Source organism: Chaetura pelagica, unplaced genomic scaffold, assembly GCF_000747805.2.
Source record: "Chaetura pelagica isolate M959 unplaced genomic scaffold, ChaPel_1.0 scaffold3, whole genome shotgun sequence".
NCBI classification, from domain to species: domain Eukaryota; kingdom Metazoa; phylum Chordata; class Aves; order Apodiformes; family Apodidae; genus Chaetura; species Chaetura pelagica.
The window spans coordinates 9996939-10009574 of NW_009952974.1; the positions used below are offsets into that span (position 1 = coordinate 9996939).

The following is a 12636-nucleotide window of genomic DNA, read 5'->3' on the forward strand; positions in this document are numbered from 1 at the left end:
ATTTCAGTAAGTTGTTTTTTTCTTCTACAACAGAATTGACTTGCTAAAAGCTCAGCACGGTGTGGTGGAGGATGTGGCTTTTTCAAGTGAGGGAACTTAAAAAGTACTGAGAAAAGTTAATTAAGTAAATGATTAAAAAAAAAATGAAGTTAACTGATTGAGCATGAAAATACACATATAAAACAATTGCTCATAGCTCTATAGAGAAAACTAGTCTTCTTAAGAAGTACATACAATATGTGGAAGAACAATATACATACAGTCCCCAAGGTGAAAGAGAACTACAGGATCCATGAATCAATAGGCAACATTTGAAGTCTTATAACAGAAATATTGTAAACATTTTTCTTAATTGGGACCTCAATCATCTTTGGTATAACAGACTCCTAGGGAGTCTATGATGACACATTTTATATCCAGTTTAGCTAAGATGGAAAATAAAGTGTTTAAACATTTTGCATTTAAAGTATGCATCAGTTAAATAAGGTGTATACATATATGGCCACAGTTTAGAATGGATCTTTTCTTTCAATAAAATGCTCTTGGCCTCTAAATATAAAATCTTAATTGTTCTGGCCAAAAATCCACTTCTGGAAGGGGTCTGATGGATTACAGGATGCCAAACTTGGATGCTCTCCGTCGCCTGTAAGACACATATTCAGTGCTGCATTGTACAGAGTTTGATCCTAAAGCAGGTAAAAGAGGGGGAAAAATAAAAAAAAAGAAGAAAGTGAACAATGAGTATGGTATTTCCTCCTCACTTTGTTTTTTCCCAAGTTCATTGTTGTTAAAAAAGTGAGGTTATACAGGTAGTGCAGAGGGGGTCTATGAATGATGAATGAATATGAGTATTATCCAAGCGTCAACTTGGTTAGTTAGGAAATGTTTAAAAACTACTTTAAAGGATACAAAACATTTTGATTGAATTCCAGATAGATGTCCAGACACACACACTAAAGGGTAGCAACTGGTTTTGTAAGTGACATTTCTACTTTACATTTAAAATAGCGAAATCCTCAAATTTTGGTTGGGTAACTGAAATTATCTACATTTCCCCCCCAGAAATAAACTTGCTCCCTTTTGGCTTCAGAATTTTGTTTTGTTGGAGTTTTATCTTTTATGGGAAATACAAAATTTACTTGAGGAGAAGATCACTGATAAGACGCCAATTCACTGTGCAGATCAAATACCTTTTGGTGCAGCCACTGCTCTTCTCCAGCAGCAAAGGTTTTCTGGCCTTTGTAGTTACACTCGCCAAGCTGCACGGGTCCCTCAGAGGCACGAAGGCACAGCTCCTTCTGAATGTTATGTCGAATTTCATGGTGTGCAGAATATTCAAAGTACTATTTAAATAATGTTTTAAAATTTCAGTATGTAAATACAAATAGCATTTAACACTTTGAAATTCCAATAGACAAAGAAATTATTTCTTTTGTTATCAACAATTTCAGACTATACAATCATTTTTCTGATTTCAGCATACAAACTCTAAAAATGTTTACAAAACCATAAGCATTTTTAACTAATACAATGGAATATATTTAGAAGTATTGAAATGTATAAATTGCAAGTGACGCTTCTTGCCTATGCATTATGATGCAGGATCCCACTGTTTGCTCCCCCAGGAAATCACAAATAATTTGAGAAAAACTGGATAACTCAAATTTTTGGTATTTTTTAGCTTTAAAAAAATTAGTTCAGTTTTTGTTGTTGGATTTTGTTTTGTATCAGAGCAACCAAAACACAAAATTCACCACATATCACAACAATACTGATTGCCATGCATCAGCTTTTGCTGCTTGATGTAAACAAAAGCTAGCAATGGGATGCTAATACGTTCTCCTGTGAGCTAGCCATTAGAAAGTTATATAAGCATATGTTCTTTGAGTGAATTTTACCATTATTCTCAGGCAGCAGAGTATTCTTAAGGCTTGGGATTCCTAGGCTGTAATTCAGGTCTTAACAAGCATTTAATTCTAACAGCTACAGACACAGATATCCTTTAATACCTTTCATCCTACCATACCATCCCAATCTGTTCTTTTTCTCCCTCAGAGTTCCTATCCTTACATCCCATTATCACTGTTTCTTGGATCTGTATGACAGTCTTCTTCACCTTATCTTTCCTTTCACCATTAGGACCAGGCTGTTAGCTCCCTGTGGCTTTCAACTATCTATCCAATTAGTCAGTTTCCATCTCCTCCCTGCTTTAGCACCAATGGGAAGAGCACTGAGGAACAAACAGGCATCTCACTCTTAAGTCTCTGCACCCAACATTACTCCCTGAAACAGGCACTGACAGGAGTAACCTTGACCTGCTTAGTCACTTAGCACTTGGACATAATTTACTCTAAATCTGCTCATCTGACATAATCTGTTAGGATTTATTTTTTGAACTCCAAAATCTCTGTGAGCCCTGAAAATACAACTTGAAAGTTAGGTTTAAAACTCCATTAATTTTGGGTATTGAGATGGACATGTTCTGAGCCCCAGAATATTCTAAAATAGAACAATTATAAGCAACTGATGTACCAAACTGACAAACAGTTCTCTCTTCCACTCTCTTCTCCTATCTCAAATACGTGGATGAAGAAGACACATTGCATGGAAAATTTCAGCCTACACTGCTGAAGTCTGGCAAAGAATATAATAAAAATGAAAATAGAGAATTGAAGGGTTAAATAAGGAAATATGCACATCTCCTGAGTATTACCAGTACAACCTGTATTAAAATTATCTGAAGGCTGGCATTTAAAGGCATTTAGACTGTTATTTTATGGTAGGAGGAAAAACAAAAACTGCAACCCTTGAAAGCATGGAGTTTTTAGTACAGTTCAAGATAACTTAGAGAGAGAGATGATAACAGAAGCATGGAGCAGACCTCTTAATACAATGTCTTGGTACAGTGTTCCTATATTAATGACTGTGACAACACAAAAAGACTAATATAGTATTAATCCACAACAGAAGTTTTTTAAAATGTTCAGTACTTTAAGAAGCAAAAATAACAGGGTCACTGTTAATCTAGACAGTATTTCATGTCCCACAATAATTCGTTGGGAAAGCAACAACAAACTAGGACCATGTGTCTGAGTTTTTACAGTGCCATCAGTGGATGGCTTTTAAGATTGAAGCTTGTTTGTTTGTTTGTTTTAAGAAAAATTACAAATAGATTCCAACAAAAACTTTTAAACCTTTGTTGACCTTTAGTTATTAAGGATCTACAGTTAATAAACTTTGTTCCTTAAGAAACTCTTTAAGGCAACAGAGAAATGTTCATGTTCATTTCTGTGCAGGGAAGGAGATGTTACTTTTATGAGTATTACAGTACTGCCTGAAGGATTCAGCATCTGACATCATACTGTAAAAGAAACAGAGCACCATTGCTGCCTCCAAGAGCTAGTCATCAAAGAGAGCTCTTCTTGGACAAATCCAATCATTTTATTCACTTGCTTTAGTCAGTAGAGGATAGACCACTTTGACCTCGCACTATGAGGCTGCAAGCATGATAGGGAAGGTGGCTTGGGCCTGGCCACTTGGTCTCCCATTGGCCGGATTCCCACCAACATCTTCCTTGACAGTGTAAGTCCTGGTGGCAGAGAAAGAAGCAACAGGAGGAAGCATAAGGAAAGGAAAAATTAAGAAGACAACACTTACAAGAAAACAGTGAGGGTAGGATGAAAAGGTTTTGCACAGAAAGGAGAAGTCAAGTGAAGCAGTGCAATTGTGTTAAAAATCTGAATCAGTAAGCTGAACATACAATGCTGGAAGTGGGACACAACAGTAAGAGCAGCAGGAAGTTTTCCTTGCACAATTATATAGGAACTAACTCTTAAAAAAAAGAGATAAATTGCACATTAAAAATGAGCTCATTTTTCTAAATGAAAAGGTTTAATATGGTAGAGTTACAGCAGAACAGATCATAAATATTAGGTAACAAATCATTTACCTGATTTCCTCCCAGTCCATGACAAGAATACATAATCAATGGTTTGCCACCATGGTTATTCTCACCAACATCCAGGCACATATGGTTACCTATGTTCTTTAACTAAAGAAAAGGTGTTACCAGAAAAAAAATAAATAAAAAAATAAAGGAGGTGAATGGGGACAATAAAAAATTCAACTGTCTCACTAGTATACAAAACTAACCTTTGTCCTAACAACAATTACAGCTGTTAGTTTATTTTTTACTTTCTGCTATGCTCAAATCCAAAAATCCTGGTCTCTGAGTTAATATTTCCAACCCAAAAGTTCACTAACTACATTATAGTTGTCTACAGCCACATACCATAAATTATTAGGCTACTGGTATACGAGGTTACTTTTATTCAAATTACAGTTTGAACAGATACACATAAAACATTCAAACTTGAAGGAAATGGAAGTGCTAAACATTTCTAAACATTCACATTCACCTCAAGCTAAGAATTATTAGTTGTTTAATATTTTGTTAGGTTTTAGCAATGCAAGTTATTTGGCAGAGAAAATGCAGCCATCTTTTAAAAAAATACTTACAACTATAAACAGACATTTTCCTCATCACAAATCTAATTCTGAGAAGCAAACCACTGTCCAGCTTTCCTCATTAACATGAACTCTCAGACTTCTTACTATATAAAGCTAAATTTACCTTGATAATTCAGGAAATCTCTCACCACTGGCTTAGTACTCCTGTGTCATTTTAACTGCTAGGGATGTGCAGAATGGTGCCTATGGTGCACCATGTGCAGGCTGCACGACCCTGTTAAGTGAGTCTACTGTTGGGTTATTAAGCAGCTTTGCTTCTATTTCATATCACCATTGACAAAACTATAAAATATTCAAATAGCAAAGCTACGCAGAAGAGATTCTTTCTTCAGAGTAGCAACAGAAGCCCCCAGAGCAATTAATGATAGCTGAAATGTAAATGCTATGGCTAAGGCAGCAAAAAAGGTTTCCTGGATTACAGGAGACTATAGAAAAAAGTGAACTTACATATCCAGAAAACAAAGGATTCAGGTCTGGCACATATGCTTCTGGATAAACATTAGTGAGATACCAGGTAAAATTTTTACACTGCAGACGCTGCCTTAAATCAAGTCTTTTTGAGATGTCTCCAAATGTTTTCTGTTAGAGGAAAGAAAGTAAGGAAGGATGGAAGAGAAATATGCTAATATTACTAACACAAATTTTGTACTTATGAATCTATGATATCCTGCATTGTAGCACTTACGTTTTAAACTTCATTTTGGTGGTTTTTTTTAAATATCTTACTATTACAGTTACTGCTGTTTGGTTTTCAGGATTGTAACACCATTGAAATCCTGCCTGCAGCCTTTCAAAGTACATGCAAGAAAAATACACTGCAACACGGAAATAACAGAAGTACCCTTAGCCCCAAGAGGGTTTTAACACAGTGCCATGGAGAAAGTACAGTGATGACAGCTATAAAAAAGCTAATTGATCTCACTAAAAAAGAGTGAGCTGAAATAATGAACTGGATTAATTAACATACTGTCAGTACAATGCAGAATCTCCCAGTCAAAACTGTCTAGCTGCTAAATATACTTAAGAAACCAAACACTATTTGTGACACAATATTCACCAAAAAAAATCAAAAGGAGAAAAAAAAAAAAGTTTCTCAAAGAGAACTCTATAGATTCCAGCTGGTGAAAGACCAAACTTACAGAAAACTTTTAAAACATAAATAAACGAACTCACAATCCCCCTGTATCTAACCTAAGGTTTTAAGCAGATAGAGACAGTGTGGATATCTATCATTGAATAAGCTTTATACTGCAGCTAAAAGACAACAAAACCTGCTTTTTAAGTAAAAATACCAAGCACAGTGAGACTAATGAGACAATATATTTCTCATTTCCAAGTTAGTTTGCATTTTCTATGCTCAGTAGCTTCTCACATGCTCTTCTGGTAGTTCTAGAAGCTGCTCAATTCAAACAAGTTAGGATTTTAGAGAATGTATGAAAAAAACCTATCAATCAAAAAACCCACCACCCAAAACACTGCCACTACCCAAACACTTAAGTTTTTCCAGCTATAGCATTAAGCAAAATTAACTCTTGTCTTTTAAGTAAAAGATGTAGCATCCTTACATTGCCAGTAAAAAACTTTTGCTCACCAAATTTTTCAATGCAGCAAGTGTGATTTCTTAAACCACCACCATCTCTACCTACTTGTTTCACTATTTTTGCTGCTTCTGTGTTTCTTCGGTAAAATATTTCTTTATATTCATCCATCCAGACTTCTGCAAGGCGGACTTGATTACGTGTGATCACTTGAGTACCTTTTGGGAAAGTATGTGGACTCTTGCTGCGAAAGACATGGCCAACAACAGAGCAAGGCATGATCTCCAACTGTCCACCACATTGCCATACCTAATAATAACATTTTTTGTGTAAGTGCACTGCAATTAGCATTAAGAGGGTGGAAAACAATTCAGTAACATTATTGTTCACCAGAAACAGCCCCAAACCACGAGCAAGAGTGCATTTATCAGGCATACCAAAAGACAACTTCCTAATCTGATAAACTGTGGAAACGAACATTTCAGCTATCAACACTAAAAACATTTGGAAAAAAGACAAAAAATCAGTTCAGCGAACATGTTTGTAGTTTATGTGATAAGTCATTAGTAATTCTTTTTCCATGTCCTAATTGGCTGATTCAGCAGAGAAGTCAAGTTCTAATACTAACTTGACCTCAAAAATTCTCTACACAGTGTAGAGATCACTGCTAGTTAAGCAGCTAAACTTACTCTGAAAGACATTTCTATATTTTCACCTCCCCATATTTCCATTTCTTCATCGTAGCTCCCAATGTGTTCAAAGTAGTCTTTTGATATTGAAAAGAGACCTCCAGCAAAAGTAGGTGTTCTGCAAAAAGAGAAATTTACTAAAGAAGGTATTATAATAGATTTTTGGGGTTTTTTTTTGGTTAATCTAGATGTAAAAACATGGCATAACTGTTCTAGAAGCTTCCCTGCATTTGTCAGTGTTTCTCTACATTGATACATTTTCCTGGCACAGATTACACTATAATTTGAATTTAAACTAATGACTGACAGTATAAAACACAGAATCAGAAAAAATAAGAAAGCTATTAGTCCTCCAGACCAGTAACCTGTCTAAGGCCAAAGCATGTACAATCATCCTCAAAGGCACCACTGCAACAGTTTAGTATTTTGGTGCTCTGAATCTTTGTTGTCATCCTTTCAAGGATGATGAATGGGGACCTAAATCTGTGGGACTGTTGTCTGACAAGCACTGTTTATAATCCTCTTGCTCCCCCTCCCTCCTGATGAAAAGAGTTATATAGAAATTGCTTATTATGTTCCTAGTATATGTAGAAAAAAGGTAATGCAGAGCAATTACTGTCTTAAGAAGGCTGTATCTTTATGAAAGACTTAAGTTACAATGTGGTTCCTAAAGAAAGTATTATAAGAACCATCCCAAGATGCTTAAACTTCTGATCATAACTCGTCTGAAGAACTAGTTCATTTACAAACTGCTGTTTGTAAAAAAAAACAGCACAACAAAAACACCAACAACAACCAAACCAAAAAACCCAAACCAGAGAACTGGAACATTTAAAATATTACTCAAATTATGCTTACCTAATTGGATAGGTTTCATCTTTTCTTCTTTTATTTTCATGTTTAGGGAGGGACTCCCACCCAAATTGCAAACTCCAATCAAAATTTCCTCTGTTGTGGCTATGCCCATAAGGAGATGGTTTACTGAATTCAAAAGTATTGAGATCTATAGAAGCAATATCAGGACTTACAACAGCAACAGGGTTCTCAGCTATTCTTGCCAATAATGGCTCTAACCAGCCATAAAAGCATTCACCTATGGAGAAAATGGGAATAAACACTGAATTTTTTCTTGGCTATAAAGCAGTACACAGGGAATATTTTAATATGGCCACAGCAAGCCAATATGTACTGCTTGCAAATAGCATTGCAAATTATAATTTCAATAATATAATATAGCAATAGGAAAGATGATACACTGCTAAAGTTTGTAATTCATAAAAACGAGGCAACATTAAATCAAAGACAACAACGTTCAACCAGACCTGGCATGATTACAGGTTACACTTACAATGAGCATCCAGAAAGGTAAGGGTCTCTCCTGTTGCTACTGAAGCTCCCAACAGCCTTGCAGTGATCAGACCTTTTCTCTCCTTTTGACGGACTACTTTAACTATTTGAAATTGTTTCACATACTCATCTAGTTTATCATGCAAGTATTCTAGAAAAGAGAAATAAATTTCAGGATATTCAGAATTCCACTGCCTAAAATTTTACATTACTAAACTAACAGGATAAACAATTAATACTAATCCCAGGAATTACCTTAACATCAAATCCATAAACAGTTCCTGACTGTTTAGCATTATTTTTAGGGAGAATTTAGAGAGAATTTTTTGGGGGTTGGGGGTGTTGAAAGAGGTGATTGGCAAAAAACAGGGGATGGAACACTAAAAAGATTCTGAAAGAGAAAGGATATATGCTAGTACATCTCTTCTGCAGTATTAGTAGTTTGAATACCAATCCAAAATCCATTTCAGAGCAAACGCATCACATACCTACCTATTCAAGAACATGAAATGTTTTTCCTTAATAACAGCACATTCAAAGGCTGCAACATTTGCAACAGTAACAGAAGCTATATAAAAAATTAGTTAAATGTGCAAAATTTAAGAAACAACCCCACATCCCTTGTCAAACATCTCACACTACTTTCCTTCCTCTGCCCATTATCAAAATGTACTGCTGAATGTGCTTCACACCCAAGTGTGTCAGTATACTAAAAGTCTTTCCAAAAGTGTAAATACAATAGTATAAGCAAGTATGTATAGACATGTTCATCTAAAACTAAGCATATGAAATTTCTTTGAAGTTGCATTTGTGATCACACTCAGTATATATTCAATTATTTGGCAATCAGCTTGCGTATAAAGATTATTCTTCCATTAAATAATCTTACTTTCTTGGAAAGACATTTCCCTTGATATTAATAAAATTAATTTGCATAAACACAATCACTATGATAAAATGTAAATTACTGCAAGCATTGGCTGATTATGCTTGGATACTTTGTTCTATCAAGTGTAATTGGTTTTAAGCACAAATTACAGAGCTATTTGTCATGCAACCACTCATGTAGCTTAAGCAGCACCAGAAATCAACAGTCAGAAATGAGGTTTAAAAACCTTTCAGATGGTAAGAATTTGACTACATTATAAAAAAAATATGGGACAACTATTTTATGTTTCATAGAAAAAGGAACAAAACCACTTAGAATACTATTATACATGTTAATGGTGGTAAAGAGATATCCACTTTTAACCTGCAGTTCTAGTGTGTCATAAATAATAAATGAATTTAAAAAAAAAAATAAATCAAGAGAACATAGAAAGACTTCTTACCATCTGAACTGGCATCATCCACCAAAATAATCTCCTTTAGCAGCACAGCAGGAGATGTGTACATAGCGCTGTGAACAGTTCTGAGCAGAGTGGACCATGCTTCATTATGAAAAACTATTATAATACTTGTGGTTGGCAATGGTGGGCAACGCTTAAACTTTTGTTCAATACATCTGTAGATTAGAAAGTGTCAAATATTAGACAATGGATAAATAGTTTTGACTCAAACTCTTAAAAGAAACCCAGTTCTTTCTAGTACACAGGTTTATAAGTATAGACACTAAGTATTTCCACTTCTCCACTTTATATCTGAGCTTTGGAATGCAAAGGCAGGTGCTCCAACTGGTGAAGCTACACAAAATACTGATGATGTATCAAGATGGATGTATTCTGAACAGAACTTTTAATCCAATGCAAGTCAAGAATTACTAGACAATGTTTCTGTATTCATAAGCTGCACACTTACTGTTTATTGCCTGCCAAATTTAGAGACTGGAAGACTCCCAATGTAATTATCATAGCCATTGCCTCACAAAATACAAGGGCAAAAGCTCACCCTCCAGCAAGAGTTATTGTGAGATACACAATGTATAATGTGATATTCCTACTGCCAGCAGCAGCTCAGTAAGGTTAGTCACTTTGACACACATAGCTGAGAACGTACAATCTGACACTGACAGAGATGGCTCATAACCTAAACCAAGTCTACACAAGTCCTACACTCCTCATTGTTAAAATGTATTAATACTACCTGATTGATGAGATGTTCCACTGTTCAAGAGTTTACTATTCCAAATTTAGTAAATTATGCTGGTGGTTTTATTACCACTGAATACTGAAGGAGAAAAAAAAGTGAGGGGATGGTGCTTTATTTGAGCAAAAGTTTAACACACACTTCTAGTTCTCTTCTAAGTAAACCTTACCAGGCTTCCAGAAAGTCACTCAGAAATTGTCGCTTAAAAGGCAAAAGCAGAAAACCTTATTTAAATATAGTTACTTTGAGTTCAAAATCATTAAAGAATTGAACCTTTCTAAACATTCTTGGCTTTGGAACTGTGGATCATTATGCACAGTCAATCATTATGTATAGCTAGGAGACTTTCCTAGAGTATCATCTAAGGCTGAACTTAAATCACCTTGCAGTCTGCATTTTTGACAAGTTTCTCAACTATCAGGACATACACATTTCAACATACTCAGGAGGCCGAGTGTCTGATCCAAGATCTCTATGTAAAGAAATCCTATCACTTGCAAATGCATTAAAACAATGTTTTTCTTCTCCACGCTGTTTTTCTTTCTGTTCTTCTGAATTTAAGTTGATGGTTTTAAATGCTTTACCAGAAGCTCCAGGAGCATTAGGATCTTGAAGAGGACGAACTAGAAAGGGTTTCAGTTCCACTGGAGTATAGTGTCCTGGCAAACAGTATCTCTCTCCAGGAATCTTAGTTTGCCTAACAGGTGCTTTTATCTGCATTTTTGGCTTTACGTCCTTGATATTGTTCATAGCATTTAACATGAGACCTAATACATGACTTTTCTTTCTAGCAACTGGCTCAATCCTTGCTTCATCTTTAAAATCTTGAACACCCACTTCTCTTTGGAGTAAAAATAAAAATACCAGAAAGACAAACACAATAATGCTAAATTTCCAAAGTTTCCAGTGAAAAAATAACTTCTTGAGTAGTTTAGGTGTTTTTTTCAAAGCCATTCTAGTTTAGAAAAAGGTATCACAAGACATAAGTTTATGTGAATGATGCTCTTCAAATAGATCACAGCATTTCTTGAAGTTATAACACCTGTAAATTAAAACAAAAAGTACAACTTTAGAAATCTAGTATATTTGACATTGTAAAACCACAAAAAATTAATAGGCCACAGTTAATTCACAGCTCTTAACTATCAAACACTGTGTGTCCATCACTTTAAGAGAGGTCAAACCTATCTATAAAATACGCAAGATGCACATTCCCTGGTTGCTTATTCTTTTGTTGTGTTGGGGTTTTTTTTTAATACACTTCTAATAGAAGACCCAGAAAGCAGGCATAACACTACAAATGAAATACTGTTTCTACACAATGTCACTATTTCACTTTTTTTTTTTGCAAATCTTGAAAACTAAGTTGTTTAAAATCAGAGGAAAGTGTTGTAATAAGTATTCTAGAAGCAGAGAATTCTACTTCGATTATGAGACAGAAAGAAAACAAACAAAATCAATTAAGTTCAAGTTGCATGTAAGAAATATCCACATAAAAAGTGAAATACAAAGACAGGAAGGACTTCTCAACGTATTACAACAGATTGGAAATTTCCAATATTAAAAAAATATATATAAGATTTAAGATTATTCTTAAGTAATAATTTTCAAGTGGGAAATTTTTAGATTAGTTATCTAGCATACAGGTTCAAGGCAGATTTAATACAGGTAATTTGGAGTAGGTTAATTTAGCCTGAGGATCAAGATATCATTCTGTGTGTTTTTTCATTCACTTGTACTGCATTTTCTGGCATGTGCTGCTGTAACTCATGAAGATAACATGTCAGAGCTCTCCCCTTTCAGGAACTCTGCCACTATTTTCTTCACAGACAAGCAGTTTTCTTCACAGACACCATCAGCAGCTTTGGAAGATTTGGAACTTTGAAAAAAAATTGAGGACCAGAATCCAAGTTACTTGAATTAAATTCTCTCCGACAAGCAGGCAATTTACAAGAAGGGGAAATATAGCAACCAGCCTGAATTCAAAACACAATTTTATTTTATTTAAATTGCATGCACATGAACTGAGAAAATAAATAAACAGCATCGAGATAAAAGCCACAGTTAATTCCCACTTGCTAATTATTGACCACAAAACTACAAAAAATTACTTTTCTATTTCATCCTTTGAAATACAAATAGATTCTGCATTTCTTAACTGAAATAATAACATATACTCAGGAAGAGATATAAGGTACAGAAAACAGAAAACACCTGGTTTCCTTCAACAATTCTCAGGCTAAGCTAAGCATCCAGACTTCTTCACACTGAAGTATATTTCAAAGCTTATGTCAACTTTTTTCAATAAACCAAATCATTCAAACTACAGCAGATCTAGCATAGAGCAATTGTTACAAAAATGCAGAAGGAAAGCTCATTACAGCATTGCCACACAGATACTAAGACACCAAAACCACTCTTTACAGGCTCACAAAATTTCTGAGAAA

At 34.9% G+C, this 12636-nt stretch overlaps 1 protein-coding gene across 1 annotated transcript; it reads right to left on the minus strand.

Annotated features, from left to right (window-relative positions):
* Nucleotides 1–354: 354 nt before the first annotated feature.
* On the minus strand, nucleotides 355–11234 carry GALNT3 (polypeptide N-acetylgalactosaminyltransferase 3). Its single transcript, XM_009996117.1, has 10 exons — nucleotides 10632–11234; nucleotides 9436–9608; nucleotides 8106–8255; nucleotides 7616–7850; nucleotides 6758–6875; nucleotides 6177–6377; nucleotides 4978–5109; nucleotides 3950–4051; nucleotides 1191–1343; nucleotides 355–686 (listed from the first exon to the last, which is right to left on the minus strand). The coding sequence occupies exons 1-10, from the start codon at nucleotides 11141–11143 to the stop codon at nucleotides 564–566; spliced, it is 1899 nt and encodes a 632-aa protein (XP_009994419.1). The 5' UTR covers nucleotides 11144–11234; the 3' UTR covers nucleotides 355–563.
* Between the last annotated feature and the right edge of the window lie 1402 nt (nucleotides 11235–12636).

What these genes read in the sequence shown, in the direction of transcription:
- GALNT3 (XM_009996117.1), bottom strand. Translation starts at nt 11,143, where the DNA reads ATGGCTTTGAAAAAAACACCTAAACTACTCAAGAAGTTATTTTTTCAC. An exon ending in GGATGATGCCAGTTCAGATG is followed by an intron (nt 8,256 to 9,435) that starts GTAAGAAGTCTT and finishes TCTCTTTTCTAG; the next exon opens with AATACTTGCATGATAAACTA. An exon ending in GATGAAACCTATCCAATTAG is followed by an intron (nt 6,876 to 7,615) that starts GTAAGCATAATT and finishes CTCTTTTTGCAG; the next exon opens with AACACCTACTTTTGCTGGAG.